The following is a 24232-nucleotide window of genomic DNA, read 5'->3' as shown; positions in this document are numbered from 1 at the left end:
TTTATTTAAGTATTAATTATTAGTTTATCTATTACTTGATCTATTTATTTCCATTATTTTTGTTTTATTATATATATATATTTACATTTATTTACGTATTAATTATTAGTTTATCTATTACTTTATCTATTTATTTTCATAATATATATATTTTAACATTTATTCAAGTATTAATTATTAGTTTATCTAATAATTTAATTATTTTAGTTTTATTATACATATATATTTACATTTATTTAAGTATTAATTATTAGTACTTGGTTAAAGATTGCATTTTTATTTGTTTTTATGTTAAAATTCAATAAAAAAAATGTTATTATTAATTTAATAGTAATTTAATTAAATTTCAGCCCTCAAAGATGAATGTTAAATCTGTTAACATGATATCCATGATGAAGTTAAAATTAATTTGTTTAATATAATTGGGATATTGATTACTGATTACAGTGCAAGTCTATAATTAAAATATCAGGAGATAAATACTGGCTGTCAGCTGGAGCTTCTTTTGTTTAGCTGTTGTCTATAAAACTGTCTTTATCTGAGTGTGTGTGTCAGTATGTGTCAGTATGTGTCACTATGTGTGTGTGTTCTCACCAGCAGATGGAGCATTTTATGAATTGCTGCTGGTTCTGGTTGGTGTAGAAGAGGAGGAGTCAGTTCAGCTGATGTCGTGTGCAGGAGGCTGACAGCAGGCAGGCAGAGAGGCTGGGTCCATCTCATCCTCCATCCAACATCCAACCCTGACAAGGACACAACCCCTCCCAGCAAACACAAAGGAGCAGGATCAACACATCATTATTTATATCAAACAACAGGAATCATATCGAAAGCATCAAGATGTTGGCCTGCACAGAGCTGATCACCATGTGTCTTCAGTCTGCAAAGCACGAACACTTGAGGAAACAGCAGGAGCAGCTTAACCAGAACCAGAACCAGAACCAGAACCAAGGCATCCCTCTGTTCCATGATGTAAGTACACTGTTTTTTTTATATCTCATGTTTAATTGCTTTCTTTATAGCTTTTATCAACCCTCATTAAAACCAGTTTGGTTATTTTTATGCATGATTGTATCCACATAAAGGTGCATTATGAGTAATAATCCACCGACCTTCATTCTGCTCTTTATGAATGGTTTATTCTGAGCCTCCTCCATTCACATCCTGCTTGATGTGCAGCAGCAGCAGCAGCTCTATTATGTAACAAAGGTGAGTGCATGCCCATTAGTGCATGAATGACAACAGAGAGTCATCTGACATACACATTTTGTCTGACCTGCAAAGCATTATAGTTGTTTTAATAAGGTTGTTTTACATATTTTATATGATAATGAGGCTCATGGCATTGGTTTTACCCAAGATGCATAGTGTGTAGGGCTGAAAAAAATATCTTAATGCAATTATTTTGAGTGATTTTGCATTTTTATCATTATTCTCATTGAAAAACATTAAAATGATTATGGTGTAATTTTTGCAGGGATCTATACCAAGCAAAGATGTTTTCTTAAGTCGACAATATTTAATTTAAAATGGTATTTTGACACATATCTCACTGTGATTTTTAACAAATACTACAAAAGGCCATATTGCGATTTCGATAAAAAATTGATTTATTGTGCAGCCTTAATGGTGTCTATATAAAATGGTATGAATCTTTAATGTGCAGCCTTTCCTTCACACAGCAAACAGAAACATAAAAATAGATTTTTGAATTATTTAATCGGAGGTATTGCTTGCACAGTTGACAGAGGAATTGGATTTACGTGCACAGAAATGTTCTCTAACTCTGGTTCTTCTTGCAGCAGATGATCCCTCCATATAAAAAAACACAGTATATATTTCCAAATCATTGCTTTATGTTTTGGAGCCTGGACACAAATACAAGACAGTGTTTTTAGCAGCATCATTTCCCAGCTGTCAGGAAGTCAGCTGGCTGTAAATGAAATTCTCCAGTTTCCTCGAGGCAGATTATTGGCCAGCGAGGAGGAACATTAGACTGCAGCGAGTACGCATTTTGGTTTAAATGCACTTAGCATCCGTTCTCTCTCCGGCCCAACCTTTCTTTCTTCTCTGAACCCATTATACGTAATACAGTGGGTGTTTATTCTTTAATAGCTGCGGAAATTAAAAGAGTGATTACTGAAAGGCTGAACTGAACTGTCATTGACCTGCACTGATTCTTTTCTCTTATATTCCTCAGTCTTCATAACAACTAAACACACATATCTGCTGTTTTTTTTAGAGAAAATTGAGCCTCATTGTGCTTTTACGCAGACTCATTACAGCTCTCTTAGACTTGAGGAGGCTTTTTGTGTCCTTTATTTTGTCTCCGTCTCTCTTGTTTAGACAAGCTGAAGGACCCATTGTTTGATTTAACAGACTGTTCTAGTTTTATTGTGTTCAATAGGAGACGGATGGATATAAATCTCAACCGAGCAGCACCCCTCCTGTAGCTAATACTGCTTTTAGTAGATCTTCCATCGGCTCTGTGGGATGAGCTTCACCAACCTCCCACTTAACAGCACAAAGGAGGAATAAAGTCAATCTCCTCCTCAGGTTCCCTCAGAGCCGATGTTTATTGCTCTCAATTTGTTTCCCAGATTTTATGGAGCAGCTCCCCCCGGCGGCTGCCTCACTGAGGTGTCTTTTAGACAGGAATGCTTGCATCAGCACTTCTTCTCCGTTTTTTTAGCAGATGTGACAGTGATGGCGGTGCAGCCTCCAGGTCTCATCACCTGCATCCGAAAGTCATCACGACTGCTGCTCGTCAGTCCGGAGGTGTTAAAGGCACATATCAGTTGTTTTCCACGGTTTAGTGCATTCACTATCCTTTATACTTGAGATCACGACTTACAGTCGACATGAATAACAGCTGGAAAAGCTCCCCTGTAGCTGACTTCACATTGACAGAAACAGGAGAGGAGAGCAAAATAGTTTTTGGGCTTTTTTACAGAGCTCCAAAACTGACAGATTATCAGATGAATCAAAAATATAACCGACTACATCAATAGATAATAACTTAACATACTTATACTTAAACTAAAAGTAACATTGACTTATTCTGTCACGTCAGTCTTTGACCATGTGACTCGTCTGTATCGTCAGTTCCGAGTCACATGACTCGCTAGTTACGAGTTGTTAGTATCGTTAGTATCGTCAGCCCTGTGAGTCACATGAGTCGTTAGTGATGAATCATTAGAATTGTTAGTCCCATGAGTCACGTGAGTCGCAATTCACGAGTCGTTAGTATCGTTAATATTGTCAGTGCCGTGAGTCAGGTGAATCGCTAGTCACAAGTCGTTAGTATCATTAGTATTGTCATTTCCGTGAGTCACGTGAGTCGCTAGTCACGAGTCGTTAGTACCGTTAGTAAAGTCAGCCCTGTAAGTCACGTCAGTCATTGGTCATATGACTCGTTAGTATCGTCAGTCCCGTGTGTCACGTGAGTCTCTAGTCACGAGTTGTTAGTATCGTCAGTCCCGTGTGTCACATGAGTCTCTAGTCACGAGTTGTTAGTATCGTCAGTCCCGTGTGTCACGTGAGTCTCTAGTCACGAGTCGTTAGTATCGTCAGTCCTGTGTGTCACGTGAGTCTCTAGTCACGAGTCGTTAGTATCGTCAGTCCTGTGTGTCACGTGAGTCTCTAGTCACGAGTCGTTAGTATCGTCAGTCCCGTGTGTCACGTGAGTCTCTAGTCACGAGTCGTTAGTATCGTCAGTCCCGTGTGTCACGTGAGTCTCTAGTCACGAGTCGTTAGTATCGTCAGTCCCGTGTGTCACGTGAGTCTCTAGTCACGAGTCGTTAGTATCGTCAGTCCCGTGTGTCACGTGAGTCTTTAGTCACATGACTCGTTAGTATCGTCAGCCCTGTGAGTCACATGAGTTGTTAGTCATGTATCATTAGTATCGTTAGTCCCATGAGTCACGTGAATCGCTAGTCACGAGTCGTTAGTATTGTTAGTATCGTCAGTCCCGTGAGTCATGTCAGTCTTTAGTCACATGACTCGTTAGTATCATCAGCCCTGTGAGTCACGTGAGTCGCTAGTCACAAGTCATTGGTATCCTTAGTATCCGGAATCACGTGAGTCGCTAGTCAGTGAAGTTAATGTCAACCACGACTGTTTTCCTAACCCTAACTAAGTGGTTGTGTTGCTTAAACCTAACTTCCTGTGAAAACGGAAGTTTATTTTGAAAGGACACTATGCATGTAACGAGCGTATCTTGACACACCGTCCTTGGTCCGTCCAAAAGTAACGCATGAGGGATACCCCGTGCGCCGGTCTCCGATGCCGAAGGGCACCGACCAATTCAAAAATGGTCAGCAAACATGTTAAATGTTCACACTGGTCTAGTCCTTTAAGTGCACTCTGAATTGGACCATAAAGGTCGAACGTTTTCCAGTTTCCTGAGATATGAAGTCTAATTCTGTACAGACGTTGAGTATCATTCTCTCTCTCGTATTGATCTCTTTGAGGATCGGTAGATGTGTCTTGAATGGAGGAGACGTTGTTAAAAAATGGGGCTGAGAGCAGAGCGTGTCCAGGCCTTCACGCTCTGATGTGCTCGAGAGGTGACAGCTGGGTGTGAGTGCACAGTTAATCAACCAGCAGTGGACTCTATTGGTCCACACCATAGACTGTAGATACGGTCCACACAGGGTGATTGAGCGGAATAAAAAACCCATTCTGAAATGAAAGAGGTGCCACTCTGATCTCACACTCCACCAACGGATCCCACCACTCACAGGTTCGGTGTTACACAGAGACGAGGTTGAAGATATCAGTGATGATGTTATTACCGTGTTCACAGCATAAATCAATGAACACAAAGGACGGCTGACTTCCTGCTCGCAGGTTTTTGCACAAAACCAGGGAAACAGTTCTCGATGCCCGCGGAGAAAATAAAAACACGACATAAAAGCTATTATTCCTGAGCTCCTCAGGGGTTCACATAAATGTCAGCGTTTTCATTTCCTGCCATGTCTCTTTTGTTATTGAAATGTGGAAATCGCAGCTCCTCTTAAATGTTCTCCTGTGCATAAAAAAAAGAGGATAAAAACAGTTCTTATACTGATGGATCGCTTCACTGCGCTGTTCTTCCTCGTAATTGCTCAAAACTTGACGTTGTCTTTTTGTAATATGTTCCAGTCACCAAAACCTAAACAACATGATCTTCTCCTCTTATTACAGATATTCCGCCGGGCAGACAAAAATGGTGAGTAAGCAAAACACGCAGCTAATTAGATTATAATTAAAACTCAACTATACTGTACAGCTTTGATGGCTCCGTTCAGACTGTGTTGTCTCTGAGGAGATTCATCATGAGGTGGATCTTTCTGTTTTACTGCCATCCTTGAGAGATCCGAGCAGAGAGAGGAGATATAAATAACAGGTGCAGCTGCATCCTTTTGGTTTCGGGATGTGATGGGATGTGACAGGATGACCTCCTTCGATGCAGCCGCTCGCCGTACAGTGCTCATCTCAGCGTGATACGTCCTCAGTGAGACTGTAACATATGTAACCTGTAGTATTCCTGCTGTGTGGCCTCAGTGGAAAAATACATTTTTAACCCCTCACCAATTCACCCTATTCTTTTAGAGGGGTAAGATGATGTTCAGTTGGAGATAAATAGTCAACAGTAGATGTCCCATAGAAGTGGTTCACGTCATCTGAAAGCTGGGAGATTAATTTGAGATGCAGCTCAGCACTGTGTGTGTCAAGTTGTTCTAGTCTTTAATAAGAAATATAATAATAAAGGAATTAATCAATTAAGGGTTTAGAACATTATGATCGAAGTATTTGATGCTCTACTATGTCTCATAAGTTGTTGCAGCAATTTTTGGATTCTATGCTAAATTTGACCATTTTTACCACTTGAGAATTGATAAAAAATGATCAATAGTCCCTCCAAAATACCACATTAAGACACCAAGACCTCGAGGAACATCATAGAAAAAGCCATGCTGTGATGTGGGATCAAAAACTTTTGACGTTTGGAGATTTCTGCAAGAATTGAATTTTTTGGTGATTGGATGGCGAGCACTTCTGTTATGTAAACTGCTCAGAAACTCCCTTATTGTCAGTCTAGCTAGTAAAAGCCATCCATCCTCTGAATGCTCTAGGTCTGTAGTTTGATCCATCCATCCTCTGAATGCTCTAGGTCTCTAGTTTGATCCATCCATCCTCTGAATGCTCTAGGTCTCTAGTCTGATCCATCCATCCTCTGAATGCTCTAGGTCTCTAGTTTGATCCATCCATCCTCTGAATGCTCTAGGTCTCTAGTTTGATCCATCCATCCTCTGAATGCTCTAGGTCTCTAGTCTGATCCATCCATCCTCTGAATGCTCTAGGTCTCTAGTCTGATCCATCCATCCTCTGAATGCTCTAGGTCTCTAGTTTGATCCATCCATCCTCTGAATGCTCTAGGTCTCTAGTCTGATCCATCCATCCTCTGAATGCTCTAGGTCTCTAGTTTGATCCATCCATCCTCTGAATGCTCTAGGTCTCTAGTTTGATCCATCCATCCTCTGAATGCTCTAGGTCTCTAGTTTGATCCATCCATCCTCTGAATGCTCTAGGTCTCTAGTTTGATCCATCCATCCTCTGAATGCTCTAGGTCTCTAGTTTGTGGCTGTAAAGTTTCATGAGGCTGTGATTATCCTAGAGGTCACCACAGGTCATTTTATACAGTGAGGTCAAGTTTTAAAGAAAATGGTTTCACTAAAATGAAATGTCTCCTATGGGGACTAACATCATCACACATGAATACAGTTGGGCTCATTGGAGCCACAAGAGTCTCAACTTTACAGTGATACCCAATTCATGTAATTCAAAGACTGTTTAGGGACCCCAGCATGCAGAAATATTCAAATACAATATTTTAGAATAGGAGAAAATAACACATTTATACTGCATCCAGGAAAACTGCATGTGATTATCATAAAGTGGGCATGTCTGTAAAGGGGAGACTCGTGGGTACCCATAGAACCCATTTACATTCACATATCTGGAGGTCAGAGGTCAAGAGTATCTTCCCGACAAGCTATTATGACATGGTTTGTACCAAAAGATTCTTCAGGTTTTTCTAGTTTCACATGATAATAGTATCTTCACTAGCTTGGAAACTCAGCCCGCAACAACTACTGAAAGACAAAGTAGAGTTTTAAGGGGTTAACTCCAAAAGGCCACAAATTCACTGGAGACTTGCACCTAATGTGCTTTTAATATATTCTCTCTGCAACCGTGTCACTGTTACATTTGATTAATGTGTTTCAGTGTTACATTTAAATCAGCTCTTTGCTTCAAAGGAAGCCCTCCCCACCACCACCACCATCTCCGGGGAAAACACAGAACATCCAGCTCTGCATGAAAAAAAACAGCGCTGACAAACTGGAAAAATGTTTCTGCTCTTAATTTTTTATTCATGCGCTGCAACTTCCGTTTAATGGAACGTAAAATGCAAAAAGAGGGGCAAGAGATTAATGCATGTAGAGTATTGATGAACACTGATCAGTTCCCCCCTCAGGAGGACGGTTAATGTGTTGCATAAGAGCAGGTGATGTAACGTGTACCGCCGGGGTCGTCCGGGGCGCCTCACTGCTCGCGTTGAGATATTCAGATGCAAAAAAAGATCAGTTTGTGAATTATGAAAGAGCCCTAAAAAGACGTCTTTTCTTTGTGGCTGTTGTGACAAAATAGAAGGAAAGGGTGGGTGGGTTTTTATTTCTTCAGGTTGTGTCTCGTCTTTGTGAAGAACACAGCGGCTGAAAACACATTTAAATAGAAATACATGTTAACTGCATTTCTAGTGAGTAAAGAATTCATATTATTTTTGTGAGTCTGCTCCTCGTGTTCTTTCTCTCTCTCTCTCTACCCGCCGCCCTCCAGCACTCACACAAAGCTTTTATATTTCTCCCTCTTTGTAGGAAGAAGGGAGATAAAGTGTACGTTTGTGGTAGCTATCTTCAACATAGCAGCCGAGCTCCGTTTGGTTCTCCTCGTCTTCACGAACTCACCGAGTCGTGCACCACGGAGCAAAGTGCCTCCTACCAATCAGTGCTGAGTGGGCTGCCATGATACGCCTCGAGCACTGCAGATTCACCACGTAATGAGGGCTGGCTACCAACCAACTGCACTCTTATTCCTCCATGCTATTGTAATGAGGATCTGCAAGAATATGAAGTAGATGCTGAGGGCTTTTACTCACTAGCGCTGTGCTGAGATTAGTTTATGCTGCAGCTCAGAGATGTGCACAGGGATTTTAAAGATGATATGACGCAGCTCTGATTTGTCATCAGGAAAAAAAACAATGGCAGGCGTGAAAAACACTGATAAGTAAGCAATTAGATTTGCCCCTCAGGAGACTTTCATAACAAACAGACCAAAGTGTCATTATGTGGGCTGAAAACTTATTTGTCAAAAGGCCATTGTTTTAACATGGACCAGTATTGTTTTACTTTATTTATTTTCATTATATTAAAAAACAGTTTCCATTAAAACTAAGGCTAATTAAAATACTTAATCAGGAACTTCATCACTCAGTGACAGACTTCTGTGATTGTAGGGCTGGCCCTCTGCGGTCCAGCCAAAAAGGGCAAACATGCTGACAGAGCTATCAGTTTTAAACATACTTGCCAACCTTGAGACCTCAAAAAAAAAGGATTTCAAAACCAAAGGGAAAAATTTAGTTTCAGAGACTTTGTTTCCTGCATTCTGGTGGCTTGCAGTCACGGTGCCTTGTAGTGCGGTGTCTGAAAATATCCAAATAATAAGTACACTGTAACAGCATTTTTATGGTAAATAGGCCTACTTTTAATTTTACTTTTAATTCTCAGGAAAGAAAACTGAATAATTCGCCCCTCTGATGTGATTCTCTGGTATAAACGAGGCTCATATTCATCAGTTATTATTGATTGATTAATTTTTTGCCCCCGCTTCAGTATTTCTTTCTCTTAGTTCTCTCCATTTCTCACTCACTGAAGGTCCTTTCAGACACAACGCAAAAACGCCACCACTGCGCTATTAGTTGCAGCCCTAGTCTGCTCTTATACTGGCATTTTTATACATATGTAAGGTAAATACAAATGTCCACAAGACAGCTACATCTACAACCATCGATTCGTTTTTATAACTGATTGATACAAAACAGAAAAGGGCGTCACATTTGAGAACCAGGAAGCGACAAATGTTTTGGTCATATTTGACAAAAATGGTTAAACGACTATTAAAATTATTGTTTGACGAACTAATCCAACAAATCCTCCAACATAAACGTTCGTAATCGCCTTCTAAAACGATCCCCTGTGACCATTTCATGATCCAGTTATGGTTCAGGTTTAGGGAGTTAAAAGCTATAAGCATCACTCTCTACTTCAGGAGACAACAATCATTATTGCATGGCCAGAAAACATGTAATGTTAAAGGTCCCATATTGTAAAAAGTGAGATTTTTTTCATGTCTTTTATATTATAAAGCAGGTTTAAGTGATATATATAAATACTGGGAAAGTATCTAAACAATCAATATACGAAGAAATACACACAGCCCGTATTCAGAGCCTGTGCGTTTGAAACAAACCGTTAGGATCTCTGTCCATTTGTGATGTCACAAATCTACAATATTTAGACCATTTCAAAGTTTTAAACGTAAACATACTAAATGTGTCCAGGTTTATTTCCTGTTGCAGTGTTTGTTAATGACATCAGCTGACAGGAAGTAAACATGGATCCAAACTGTTGCCTAGCAACGCAATTCCATTGTCATTCCGTTGCCATTCCGTTGAAATGTGCTAAAATGGAGCGTTTCAGACGGAGGGTAAATACAGGTATATTCAGACAGACCGTATGAGAAAAATCATGTTTTTTGAACATTGTAAACATGTTCTAGTAGAAACCCAAAATACTAGTATGAACCTGAAGATGAGCATGATATGGGACCTTTAAAGTGTTTGAAACAACCTACAGTACAATGCTGTGTGATTTTCAGTTGAGGAGAGTCTCACTGATGACATTTGGAAAGAAATCATTAATCTTCCGAGCACATGCTGCACAGATTACCGTCCTTTAGCTCATGAGACAAACACTGTCTGTACAGCTAGAAGCTCAACCGATCCACCACGGCTGCTCCACTCTCTGAGAAACAGCAAACGTGCCATCTGAGCCGCACTGTAACTTGTTTTTTGGGTGTCTAATTGGGTGTGAATCTACACTGAAGTGGTTCTGATGGAGAAGGCTGGAGAGTGAGTCAGAGGTGCAACAGATTGTGTTTACTCCTACATTGTGTGGAGAGAAGATTTCTTCACAAGGAAGTTTAAAAAGGGAGCTAATAGCTTCATCTTCCATCTGAGGTTTATCATAGCCAGACCACAACAACATGTTCAGTAAACACACAGATTTCCATATTAAAGGGACAGTTCAGCTGTTTTTAAGTGGGGTTGTGTGAGTTTCATATCCACTCACTGTGAGTCAGTGTATTACCTTCAGTAGATGACGGTCGGCACACCCCTAGTTTGGAGAAACGGACAGGAGTTAACGCACAGGAGCAGAGTAAAGCGAAGCAAAAAGTGAGGTGGCTGTTATTTTTTTTGACACAAGGTAGCTCGTAATAAAGTTTAAGTTAAAGTGAACGCTAGGACATAACTGCGAGCGTCAGTGCTTGTGCTCAATGTGGCAATAATCAAGTTAATATCCTCATCTACGACCCGGTTTTCTCCCGCTGTCGGCGGCACTGACGGCTCATTTTATCTAAACTAATCAGCTGTTCCTCTTCCATGTTGCGGAGCTCTCAACGCAAGCGACAGAAAAAATAGGAGCAGGGCGTCCGACAGAAGTTCTGCGCTGCGCTTCGTCGCGTCACGTCGCGTCGCATTGAAAGCCTAAATACAGTACATGTCGTAGTTGTTTCCTAATGTAAAACTATCACTGTTTTGTGCTTTATTTTGTATTGCAGTTTTAAGTCCTTCCATTAATTATTTATTAACTGTTAACTGACAAGATGTGTGCCTCGCATGCAGCGGTGCGCCAGCTGCAGGAGCACAACAGATACTCATTGACGGGAGTCCCCAGTTCAACGTCCGGGAGCGTTAACTTGGCAGCTACGATGCTGCGTGTAGTGTCGCGGACATGCAGCCTTTTTCCCAGTAAAAGTCTCCAACAAACAGTGTGTGTATTTGTGCTACGTTAGCAGCTCTAGCATTACCGGAGGCTTCGTGCTCGCCGCCGCCACACGTAGTCTGCGTAACTTTAGCGAGTTTCCAGCAGACCGCGTGTGTGTGTGGCGGCGGTGAGTGTGAGGTTGTTGATGGCGTTCTAGATGTGAATGTAGGTGTAGCAGTGTGTGTACAGTTTATTTGTCGGTGAATAAATGCTACGAAACTACAACTCCTCCGCTCCGCTCAAGCGAGCCGGAGACCGGAGCCAACTGCCTGTGTCCTGCAACTCCGGCTCCGCCTCTTAAGGTGGGCTGTTAAGGTGGACCAACTTTTCTCCTTAAAGATACGAGCCGCTCCTCTGAGCCGCTCAGCTTTTTAATTAAATTATTAATATTTCTTTAAACCGTTTTATCCGATAGCGTTAATCGGTTAAATTGCTTAATGTCGGTTAATGGTTAAATGGTTAATTATTAACATCCCTAATAGCTGTAAAAGTATTTCAGTTTAGTTTTTTTTTGTCAGGAGAGAATTCAGCCGAGGGGGTACACTGACCTTTTTGGACGGGCCCTCTATCGTTAGCCCCCTAACGCCGCAGTACATTGCTTTCCTTCTGTGTCGGTACTCCTGTCTGTTTCTCCAACCTGGAGGCGTGCTGACCATCATCTACTGTAGGTAATACACCGACTATGGATAAGTACCTCATACAACCCTACTTCAAAACACCCAAACTATCCCTTTAATGGTGTGATCAGTATGTAAGGATTAACAACAAAACAATGTAAAACACTTTCTACATTGATGCAACTTTATAAACACTGAACACAACTTGCTGAAATCAGAAGCCAAATCTCTTCTGGGAATTTGTCATTTTTTTTTGCTAGCAAGCCTTTTGCTGCACCGCGTCCAGATCCATCCACTATGTGAGCTGGCAACAAGTCAAAACAGTTCTCGCAAACATAACAGATGATGTGATTTACTGTTGGCTCAGGCCTATCAGTCTGAGCTCCGTTGCCTGGCGGGGATCTGAGAGCCGGGTCTCAAAAGGTTTCGGTGCTTACAGAGATGGAGGCGAGATCTCATCACCATCTGAAATTATTCCGCTAAGTAAGCTCTGCTCTGACTACTCAAACTAGCCCTCAATCCTTTCCTCACAGTTTCCTCAGGAACCCTGCAGCGACACACGCTGCTAATGAGGGGCGGACTGTGCTTACCTTCAGCACACACTTGTCTTTGTGTTAACACACTCTGGTATAAGATGTGCAAACTGGATGTGATTGTTGCAAAATTATTAAATGAGAATTGTTGCAGAAATCGAATGGGTGGCTAAATTATTCATCAGGTTTCAGCAGCGAGGTGTGGTGTCGTTAAAAAAAGAAAATGCGGCGCTCAATTAGGTCGTTATTACTCCTAAGAGCAGAAATTGGATTTCCAGCTGTATCACATCACTAGCAAATAATCAGATGCTGCAGTAATGGAGGAAATTACTGCCAACTTTATTTTATGGGAAAGACCTCTAAGTGTGGTTTTGTCCTTGACGGAGGTTTTTAAAGCTAAATAAAGACAGATTTTTGGGACTACTGATGTGAAATATTTTCATTCGCAGCAGCACCTCTGAGGTTATCACTGGAATTAATTTGTACAAGTATCCTTGTAACATTATGTTGAATAATGGAGAAACTCTTCATTAAGCTGATAAAAACCTTTCATGCATCCACGAGGAGTAATCTTAACGGTTTGTCTCCTTTCAGACGACGGGAAGCTGTCCTTGGAGGAGTTCCAGTCGTACTTCACCGACGGCATCCTCACTGACGACCAGATGCAGGAGCTGTACGGCTCCATCGACAGGCAGCAGACAGAGTAAGCTCACATCTTCTCTTTTGGACGTCCTCCAACACCGCTGCCATCTGTAGCCGCATCCTGCTCTCCGGCTGCCTGGCAGCGAGATGTCATCACCTCACTTCACTGAAGATTATGTCAATATTCCTCAGAGGGCCTTAATTCTGGAGTCTGCAGCACTCTGTTTGCACACTGATGAGCACAAATAAGATTATTAAAGATGCAAAACAACAACAATTTGTGCCACCGGCTCACATTAAAGGAACAGTGTATAACATTTCGGGGGATCTATTAGCAGAAATGGAATATAATATTCATAACTATGTTTTCATTAGAGTGTAATCACCTGAAACTAATAATCGTTGTGTTTTTGTTAGCTTAGAATGAGCCCTTCATATCTCCATGGTGCTCCACCTTGTTTCTACAGTAGCCCAGAACAGACAAACCAAACACTGATCGCGTTTTTAATTACCTGAAGACCGCCGTAGTTCTCCGACACGCTTGTTAAACTGCGGTAACGTGAGCCGCAGAGTGCAAAACCGCGGTACCGCCGGCCGCCGTCTGACTTCCGTTGCTACTAAAGTAGTGTTATAACGGTAGGGATGACCTCTGAGCGAGATGAACAACGCACTCAGTTGGTTGCAATCCGCAACCGCACCACATAGATGTTGCCAAATCCTACACACTGTCCCTTTAAACTTGAAAAACGTTTATTAGAATAAAAAACATCTGGTATTATAGCAAAAAAAAAATACCCAAGGAGGAAGCTCTTTGCTGTGTCTGTTGGCAAAACATTGATGAAATGGAAATGAGAAATCACTCCTTTGCTGTTGGCATCACTGAAGTACCAACCAATTTCAGTGAAGAATGACCTCTCGTGTTAGCTACACCCTTTTTTGTGTACTGTCAACATTCATATACTATATACTATATACTAATTATGATCTCCAAGACATCTTGCCTTACTATGCCAATGTCTAGTCCAGGAGTCAGCAACCTTTACTATCAAAAGAGCCATTTAAGGCAAAACAACAAAAAAAAATCTGTCTGGAGCCGCAAAACATTTGATCATTGTGATGAAGGTAACACAGTTTATAGTCTAAGTATATAGTAAATAAGTCTAATACAGAGAGGGCCAAAGTGCCAATATACTACGGAGTATTAGGGCCACATTGAGGGAAAAAAATTCCAGAATGAAGTCATAATATTACGAGAAAAAAGTTTTAATATTACGAGAATAAAGTCAGAACTTTACAAGAAAAAAGTCGCAATATTACGAGAATAAAGTCAGAACTTTATGAGAAAAAAGTCGTAACATTACGAGAATAAAGTCAGAACTTTACGAGAAAAAAAGAAAATAACACGTAAAATTACTACTTTATAATATTATGACTTTATTCTCTTAAACCTGTGAATTTATCACATTAATCTCAGATTTATTTTTTTCCTCAATGTGGCCCTAATACTCGATCATACCGTCGTACATTAGACCTACAACAATGATGAATAAAAATGTAAACAAAAAACAGTTATTCATTTCCATTTTTATAAATCCACAGGGAGCCACTGGAGAGGAGCTAAAGAGCTGCATGTGGCTCCGGAGCCGCAGGTTGCAGACCCCTGGTTTAGTCAAATCAAGTCATTACTATAAACCGTTTCAGCGCTACAGGAATGAGTCCTAAAACCCAGAAATGAGTTAGCATGTTAGCACTTCCAGTTCCCTCGTCTGGAAGTCAATGGGTCATCCCTGTAGCACTCTATTGCATTGCTAGGCAACAGCTTGTGTCCATGTTTACTTCCTGTCAGCTTATGTCATAATTGCAACAGGATATAAACTGGGACACATTTGAAATGTTAATGTAAATACATTAGTACATTATACTGTACTTTATGTGCAGTAAAAGTCCTTTATAGGTTTAGTTGCAAGTCAGTTGTGCTCTTGTGTTTAGTGCCTCGTCTAAACGCCCCTCAGTGATCAGCAGTTTAAATCAGTGCCTCCTTGTTTCACATGGAAAGCTACAACAAGAAGCAGCCATGCTACAGTAGTGGATGAGGTTAAGCAGGCATAATGATAACAGGTGTAATGTTCACCATCTCAGTTTATCATGATATATGCATGATGGGAATGTCAGTAGTATTGCAAAGTATTGGAAACATTTTGACCTGATGATGGCGCGAGATAAAGAATCAGAGGACGAGTAGAAACACCACACACGCCACTTGCTTCGTCTCCTTCGTGGTGCAGTGTTTCAAAAGCCAATTCCTGCACATACTTATCACGTCTACTATGTTCACACAAACAAAAGAGCCAACCCGTTAGCTCTTCTGCGTGTGTTCATGGACGCCTCCAACACAAGCTGTGGACTATCATGTAACTATGAGCTATATTTACGCACTGTCTCTTTACGATTGTTGATATATCTGGAGAAAAGTCCCTGTGACCGAAACGTCGACTTTTTTTTGATAAATCAATTGAAGAAAGACCAAAATATTTCAGGCTTCTCAATGACATCTCTTTCTCTTTTTGTCTTCTTCCCATTGCCTCACAGCAACCTGGACATAGACAAACTCTCAGGTAATTATGTGTTATTCTCGCTTTATTATACTTACTTTGCTCATAAAATCCATCTCAAAACTGTAAACATACAGTAGTACATAAGATCACCTTTAAGTATCACAAAAGGCCAAGGCTTCATTGTTTTAGCTGTCTGATGATGACCATAACGTTTGTGCTGATCACACACAAAGTATGCTCAACCGATCTTCCTCTCCTCCAGAGTACTTCACTCCACATCTGGGGGAATACGTCAACGTCCTGTCTGCTCTGGAAAAGCTGAACGTGGCCATTTTGAAGGCCATGGATAAAACTAAAGAGGTGGGTGATGATGGCTTTCACCTCTCCACGTCTCTCTCCTCTGTGTTGACATTTGCACAAAGAGACGTAATTTAAATGTAGCACGACATCAGCAGGACTATTATCCATTCCAACAGCTCTGAGAACATTTGTAATCCGTCGTGCATTCAGACTTTTTCAGGCTGTGTTTTTTTTTTTGTTCGTGCCTCCTCGGCTGTCAATGTGAAACGCTCTCAGAGGTCTTTGAGATCACTTTCTTGCAGCGGCGATACAGAAGAAAAGAAAACTGCCCAGCATGACTGCCTCTGCCTCTCCTCACTAACAATACATCTTCAAACATGAGCTCACTGAACCTTACCACACAAAAACGGCCTTGTTAGTGTGAGAAACATCGGCAGCATTTTGTCTTTGTAAGAGGAAGTAATGCAGTTTATGTTTAACATCCTATTGGGCTTTATTGGAAAACAGCTGAACAACAATATATTTTGTCCTATTTCACAAGATGGTGCAGGTATTGTAGATTTATTGATTGCTATGGAGGTCGCAGAGCTGCAACATTCATTATTGGACAATTTTCCTTCGTTAAAGGGACTGTTTGTAACTTCTTACACGTATAAATCAATCCGGGTCGGTGTTCCATGCGCGCTCGCGTGTGGCTACGCTGTTCAGACTCAGACTCCAACACAAACTACAGGGAAGCACAAAAAACGCAAAGTTGTATCTAGTGAAGCCCGTCTGTTAAACAGAGTCGGCCGCGGTCGCAGGACGCGGGGGAGACCGTAGCTTTTTGTCTCCAGGGCCGGAGTCTCTGCTCCTCTGCCTGCCTTCACTCACAGTTGGCTCCACCTCACGTGCATACGCGCACACTCCACACTGCAGAAGAGTTAGTAGCTCTGAGAATATCTAGTGAATGTACAGTGGACGTTTGTGCAGAAATAAATGCTGCAGCTCCTCCAGACCAACAGAGGTTTCCCGTGTCTTGTGAAGTGACGGAGCTCCGCAGAGAGAAACGTTATCGTCTCCGACCAAAACTCCGGTGTCTCCCCTGTTCCCTCCGGCCGCGGTCGAGAGGCTGAGGCAGGAAAAGCCAAAACTAGGATCAGCATTGATTCATGGAGAGACCTCCGTCTGGTCAGCTAACATTACTGCCAAGCAGCTGACATATTCTCGTTCATGTCTATTTAGAGCGAGCAAGCGCGAGCCCGACGCTGACTTTCGTTGACTTAACGGCCACAGGTGTTGCTGTTAACAAGCATTTCTGAAAGTTACAAATAGTCCCTTTAACCGTTTTAACCGATAGCGTTAATCGGTTAAAATGCTTAATGTCGGTTAACGGTTAAACAGTTAATTATGAACAGCACTAGCTGTGGGTCCTCTCTGGTCGCACTTTGCCGCTAAATGTTATTTGACGACAACCGTCTCGTGAGAATTTTGAGAAATCGATGGTTACCAGCTAGACACACGACCCTGAGAGGCGGTAGTTAAATGCTAACGGCAGCATGCTGACTGCTCGAGGAAAAGGTCAGGGGATCACAGAAGTCATGTTTCATTGCTGTCCCTCTAATAGTTGTTGAGATATGATATAGGAGTGGTGGACAGACTGGCCGACATGTGGCTTGCTTTTTATTTCAAACTAGTAACCGGTATCATAACATGTTTTCATACCTGCGGTGTCGTTACTCGTATGTGCCGTCCTAATTGTAGATTTGTGGCTTTGAAGCTGAAATGATCAATGCTTTTTCAGTTCAAAAGAGACAGCTCCTCTCACGTGTATTTCCAGATGATAACGAGACACAGAAATCACCAGCTTCGAAATGGTGAAACATGCTAATTAGATCGTTATGAAATCCCATCATTGAAGCCTGGTGGAGCAGAACGGTGTATTCCAGGAAATGTAGAGGGGGGATTAAAATGTCTACCCCCCGACATGCAGGGCTGTAATCATGTTGTTTTAGGTCACACACAGTCCAGATCAACATCAGAGAACATCCACTAAGACATAAATCAATAGCTCAGCTCTTATCGATCCCAGCTAACCCTTTCACGTTAAGACAGCTGGTGAATATTTATTTCTATTTGGCGAAGGGGGAGAGGATCCGGTGCGGATTATGAATAGATAGATGTGGATGCAGGTTGTTTTCTGTGATGTGCAGCAACTGCAGTGCAGGAAGTGGGTGTTACTGATGGCGAGAGGGAACATAGGGTGATAGTAGAGCGTAGATGACAGTAACTGAAGCTGACAAACCCCCCCAGCCGTCCAACTGATCTGACGTCAGATGTCCTCCACAGAACTGCATCACAAACACAGACATTTTTTTTTCAGATTCTCTTATCTCCTCTTTCAGTTTCTTTTTTATTCAGTCTATTATTCACTCAGACACACACTCTCTGATTTATCTCCTCTCTCTGTACATCCATCCTCTCCGACATTGTCTTTTTCTCTACATCACTCGTGCCTTCCTTCCTACACAGCTCATGCATTTTTCATTTCCAAAACAGCTTTTACCCCCCCCCCCTCCCAAAGGCTGAGGACACTAGCTGCTGAACCATAATCATGGCACCTGCACTTTATGATGATCCACTTATTTATTTGTGTACTTTGTGATTGAATGTTTTTATGGTTGCTTTTAATGTTTGTTTTTACTGCAAAGAGTTGCTAAACTGCTTTTCGTTGTTTTCAATGACAATGACAATAAAGTCTCTATTCTATTCTATTCTATTCTATTCTTTGCCCCGAAGAGCAGCTGCCTCTTTTAGCCACCCTGAGATCAGCCTTATTATGTTGTTACTGCTTAAACCAAAGATAAAAAACTGATCCTATAGCGGTGCTCACATGATGTAGCTTTAAGCAGAAATATGGGTAAGACTTTTAACTCCAGTTTGTAAAGCTTTCATAATGCCTGAGAGTGAAATGATGAAGTCAACAGACTCTGTGTTGTTGTGATAACAAGCAAACACCCGCTGTGATGTCGCAGCTCTTCTGTCTGGAAAAAGAAAGAAAAGGGAGGATGAATTGAGTAAAAGGACCGAGCTTCATTACCCGTGTAGTGCAGCGTGTCTGCTGCTGAGACAAACGGAGCACGTAGGATTACAACGAGCTCTCTGGTCATTTTTCAAACGTCTCCTTGTAATTCTTTTTCCTGAACTCTGTTTTTTGTCGCACCGCAGGACGCTGGTGATGGTGACGGGTTCATTATCCACTAAATCTGGGCGATAAAACAGCACTGAAACGTTTAGTTCTCAGAAAGTCGTCTGCAAACTGGCACTAGACATCCATATATTATCATAATATCACTTTACAGCTAATGGAATAGGCCATTATCACCTGGTGGGATTTCCAATCATTAAAGCTTCAGTAGGCAGTATATTTTTTACCTAGTAGAAACCCAAAATACAAGTATGCACCTGAAAATAAGTAGTTAAATAATAGGTCCTCTTTAATTTCTTTCCTTCACATCCTGGCTGATTCTTGTCCTTCATGTTTTTTACCTTTCCACACATCCTTTCAGGAGTACCAGGGTTCATCAGTGCTGGGTCAGTTTGTGACACGCTTCCTGCTGAGGGAGACCTCCACCCAGCTGCAGTCCCTCCAGTCGTCTCTGGACTGCGCCATGGAGGCGGTTCACGACCAGGGCTGCACCGGGAGGAGGATACTGAAGAAGCCCGAGGACCTGCCGATCCAGAGGGCGGCCAAACGCCCCGGCAGACGCATCCAGAAGAACATGTGTCTCTCCCCTACTGACCCGTACTCTGGCATGCTCACCACAGGTACGTTTATTAAGATACTGGAGGTAAATCTGATACAGGAAATACAAAAAGCATGACGTTGATATACTGTCATGGTTGAGACTTCCTGCTGATGTTGTGTTTCTGGGGTCAGGGGTCAGCGTGGAGCCGGACAACCACTGGGGCTCCCAGATCAACCAACTGGAGCAGCTCATGGACAAACTGGAGTGTGAGGTTCGTATAAAATGTGCTTCCAGTCTTTATGCTAAGCTAAGCTAAGTTAACTGTCTGCTGGCTCCAGCTTCATATTCAGACAAACATGAGAGCCGTGTTGATCTTTTCATCTAGAAACCGAATGAGTGTATTTCACAAAATGTTGATCTATTCCTTTAAACTTTTTAAGCGTATTAATGTACCGGGTCGGGATCCCATGCGCGCTTGCGTGTGGCCGGAGTCACTGCTCCTCTGCCTGCCTGCCTTCACTCACACAGCGTGCGTTCTCGCTGTCTCGCTCCACCTCTAGACGTGAAAGCGCGCACACTCCACACTGCAGAAGAGTTAGTTTAGCTCTGAGAATATCTAGTGAATGTACAGTGGACGTTTGTGCAGAAATAAATGCTGCAACTCCTCCAGACCAACAGAGGTTTCCCGTGTCTTGTGAAGTAACGGGCCTCCGCAGCGAGAAACGTTATCGTCTCCGACCTAAACTCTGGTGTCTCCCTGCAGGCGCAGTCGGGAGGCGATAACATTTCTCTTCCTGCTTCAGCCCCGGCACCGACCCGCTTTTGCTGAAGCAGGAAAAGCCAACACTAGGATCAGCATTGATTCATGGAGAGACCTTCGTCTGGTCAGCTAACATTACTGCCAAGCAGCTGAAATATAGAGTGATATTGTGCTGACATGTGTCGCCTCACTGTTTTGAGCGATGCTCGTTCATGTCTATTTAGAGCGAGCACAAGCGCGAGCCCGACTCTGACTTTCGTTGACTTAACGGCCACATGTGTCGCTGTTAACAAGCAATTCTGAAAGTTACAAATGATCCCTTTAAGAGATAGTCTTAAAGTAGGAATTTCAGCTCTGAATTTTGAAGAGAAGCCTTGTTTTGAAATGTCTTTTTAATAAGGAGCCACAGGGTCACATCAGCCTGATCCTGATGCAGACATGTTTGAGTTCCAGTTTTAAGTCAAATTTGCAGCCTGAGGGTTTGTCTCATGAGTGAGGCTTGCTCTTTGTGAGGATCAGGTTTTTCTACAGAGGCTCAGCTGTTACAGACAGAAGCAGACCATATGAGCCCTACTGTGTGTTTGCAGACACACAGCGTTTATTCTGCATGTATTTATTCATCTTTTAGGGTGAAAATCACTCAGGTGAATAGGGTAAAATATTTAACTAATAGATATCGTCATGAAACTTCCCCAGTTGATTACTCACATCAGGACAATTATTTCTTGTATTACAAGTTTTCTGAATATGTATGTTTAGATATGCAAATGAGGCATTATCTTAATAAATATGAACTAATTTGCATAATTTTTCAGAACAGAAATGTGAACATTGGATAAAGTCAGGTTCATAATTCTTGTTTCATTGTGTTGACATATTAGAGTCAAAGGTTTTTACAAAAGGAGTATCTCTTTGTATCACTCCATAAACAGCCATACAAATAAAAATCTATTTTTGCAATGTTTTTTAGAAATAAAATGTGATATAAATCAGGCTTTGAATGCTATATGAACAAACCCCTGTGTAGAAACCTTCAGAATATAGATAAGAATATAACTGGGAAGTTTGGTGCTACTGAAGTGGAGATTTCTGACTCAGTCTGAGAAAAAACGACCTTTAAAGAAATGTTTTATATAATTTCATACATTTTAAAGACACTACAGGTGAATAGGGTAAAAAAAACAACTAATAGATATCACCATGAAACTTCCCCAGTTGATTACTCACATTAAAACAATTATTTTTTGTATTACAAGTTGTCTAAAATTGTATGTTTTGATATGCAAATGAGGCATTATTGGTGAATTTAGGAGAAATCTACAGACGTGAATTGACAAAGTAGTAAAATAAACAGCTAAATGTGAATGTTATAGAAGCAAAATAGCCCAAAATCTCAAAGTTGACCAGTGCATGAAGAACTATGTTTTTGCCGGGGGTGTCTCCTCTTAGTTTTGCATATTCATCTGAAATTATAAACGAGGCGTTTTCCAAGGTTAGATATCAGCGCTGCGAGGATAATGAGCTCGCCTGCTAACACGTTAATAATTATTTTTTCTTATCTTGGCCATGCAGACAAGAATAAAGCGTAACCACCACAGTTTGTTGGGGTCTGTTGGAGCGTTAATAGGAATAATGTGAAAGCCAATGCTTTGTGACAGACTGTAACTAGAGGCGGTTCTTTTTAAGCTGAATCCGGTTGAGCCGGTTCTGCTGCTGATTCTGAAATATATTTATGCCCCCATTTACAGAGTCCACATCTTGAACCGCTCAAAGAGGACTCACTGGCAGGGACGTATAATTCGGTGAGTCTAACGTGTGCTGAATAGGTACACTAGTATGTATGCACCAAAACTCAAAAATGAGGCTAATCTCTTGATGTTATTTGTTTTATCTCTCTCTCCAGAACATACTTCTGGTCCAAAGACAAATGTCTGTGAAGGAGAAGGATGTGGAGCAGTTTCAACAAGCTCTTAAAATCTACACAGACACCACCAGCAGCCAGCTAAACAACCTGCAGTACGTCTCTTCTTTGTCTGCCTCGGGGGGCGATTTGATGCAGCCACTTCAATTTTCCCAAACATATAACAGATAACCTCCGCTGCCCTCATTTTCTCTCTCTCCGTCTCTTTTTATTTTTAGCGTTTCAGTCCAGAACCTGCCAGACAGATCATGCTTCATCATGTACGAATTTTGGCAGGACCGTCTCTCCTGGATGAGGTAGGATCAGAGGAGCTTCACGGCATATTAAACGGGGAAAAAGATGTTACTTTGCACATCAAGCTGTTCACAGGCTCTCTGTGAAGCGTTACTGCTTCGCTGAGAGGCAAACGGCAGTCTCATCCTTCTCATCCCTCTCTCTCCTCTCTCAGCTACCTGCAGTCGTCCATCAGTAAGACCTTCCAGCGCTGCGTTATCGACTCACTGGAAGAGCCGGAGATGGTCTCCACCATGCTCCTCCCAGGTAGAAACTATAATCTCTCTCTTATTGAAGCTATTTCCTGCACTAAATCTCACACAAATCCAGCTGATAGTTTTATGAATTAATGATTACTATTCTCAATAAAACCGTGAGAATAGAAGTAAAAATAGCATGGCCTCGTGGAATAATATTAATGTGTATGTCTCACACAATAAACAGGGGTTTTCAGTGGTTCAAGATACAAAGGGATTATCTGGGAGTCTTTCTGGGGGAATCATTTGTGGGAAACAATAAACTTTAGGTGCTTAACAGGTAAAGAATCCTGAAACACGACTATGAATGAATGCTAATGGTGCTCTCTATCTGCTGGAAATGTAAATAGGCAACTTAACAGGTACAGCTCTATTCCGCTGCCCCCAGGAGGCCAAAAATAACAGATAATGCAGGTTTAATGTGTGAGAAATACTGTATTAGATAATGAATTGTAATCTTCAGGAGGCCATTGCTTTCTTAACGAAAACTAAAAATAAGATAAGATAAGATATACTTTTATTGTCCCCCCTGGTCTCCGTCCAACTGCAGTTACAAACCCTAAATTAAAACAGCATCAACAACAATAATAAACGATTCCACACAAGACAGGGAAACAGTTCCACAGAAACAGATGTTTCAACACATACACAGTCCACATACATAATGGCACAAACTATCACACACACCATGGCAGGTATTGCACCCACCGTCTACCGTCTTGCACATATTGCACAGACAATAGCCCAATATTACACAGATGCAACATATTGCACTGTCCCTATTTAACATATTGCACTGTCCCTATTTAACATATTGCACTGTCCCAATTTAACATATTGCACTGTCCCTATTTAACATATTGCACTGTCCCTATTTAACATATTGCACTGTCCCAATTTAACATATTGCACTGTCCCTATTTAACATATTGCACTGTCCCTATTTAACATATTGCACTGTCCCTATTTAACATATTGTACTGTGTAACCATAATGCACTGTCATTATGATAGCTTTATGTTACGAGTTGTTGAGGAGTTTAATAGACATCGGCAAGAATGAATGTTTGTACAAATACATTATGATATTTAGTCTTGTTGTTGTTGCTCATTAGAGCGTTAAACATTGACGCTTTATTATTATTGTTTCATTTAACAGCCTCTTGGTGGATTATGAACAACAACTGACAGGGCAAAGCTGCTGCTGCTATTCAACACATTAAAAGCAGGAGGAAGAGCTGATTGCGTAATCGTTTTTATCTTTTCTTTTGTTCTTTGATATCCACTTTTTTCCTCACGGCATGACCAGGATTGTTTTTTGCAAAGCTACGCTCCGAGGTTATAAAAAAAGAATAAATGATATGACAGAGTATGAGGGCCACATTGAGGGGAAAAAAACCCTGAGATTTCGAGAATAAAGTCATAATTTAATGAGAATAAAGTCCTACTATTTCAAGAAGAAAAAGTCGTAATATTACGAGAATAAAATCATACTATTTC

At 41.4% G+C, this 24232-nt stretch overlaps 1 protein-coding gene across 1 annotated transcript; it reads left to right on the top strand.

Moving 5' to 3' along the window:
- Nucleotides 1-562: 562 nt before the first annotated feature.
- On the top strand, nt 563-24192 carry LOC119489943 (N-terminal EF-hand calcium-binding protein 1-like). Its single transcript, XM_037772994.1, has 12 exons — nt 563-969; nt 5185-5209; nt 12892-13000; nt 15529-15554; nt 15757-15854; nt 19343-19601; nt 19714-19793; nt 22031-22084; nt 22186-22298; nt 22422-22499; nt 22652-22743; nt 23892-24192. Exons 1-12 carry the CDS (start codon nt 838-840, stop codon nt 23918-23920), a joined length of 1095 nt encoding a protein of 364 aa, XP_037628922.1. The 5' UTR covers nt 563-837; the 3' UTR covers nt 23921-24192.
- Nucleotides 24193-24232: the final 40 nt, after the last annotated feature.

The sequence above is a fragment of the Sebastes umbrosus genome, chromosome 6 (assembly GCF_015220745.1).
Source record: "Sebastes umbrosus isolate fSebUmb1 chromosome 6, fSebUmb1.pri, whole genome shotgun sequence".
NCBI classification, from domain to species: Eukaryota; Metazoa; Chordata; class Actinopteri; order Perciformes; family Sebastidae; genus Sebastes; species Sebastes umbrosus.
Note: the sequence above shows the minus strand (reverse complement) of the source record. Positions and strands in the feature narration are given on the sequence as shown.

Excerpts from the sequence above, each read along its gene's own strand:
- LOC119489943 (XM_037772994.1), top strand. The coding sequence starts at position 838 with ATGTTGGCCTGCACAGAGCTGATCACCATGTGTCTTCAGTCTGCAAAG. Across the intron at positions 15,555-15,756 it reads GGACATAGACAAACTCTCAG|AGTACTTCACTCCACATCTG; the intron begins GTAATTATGTGT and ends CCTCTCCTCCAG. Across the intron at positions 22,299-22,421 it reads AGCCAGCTAAACAACCTGCA|CGTTTCAGTCCAGAACCTGC; the intron begins GTACGTCTCTTC and ends TTTTATTTTTAG.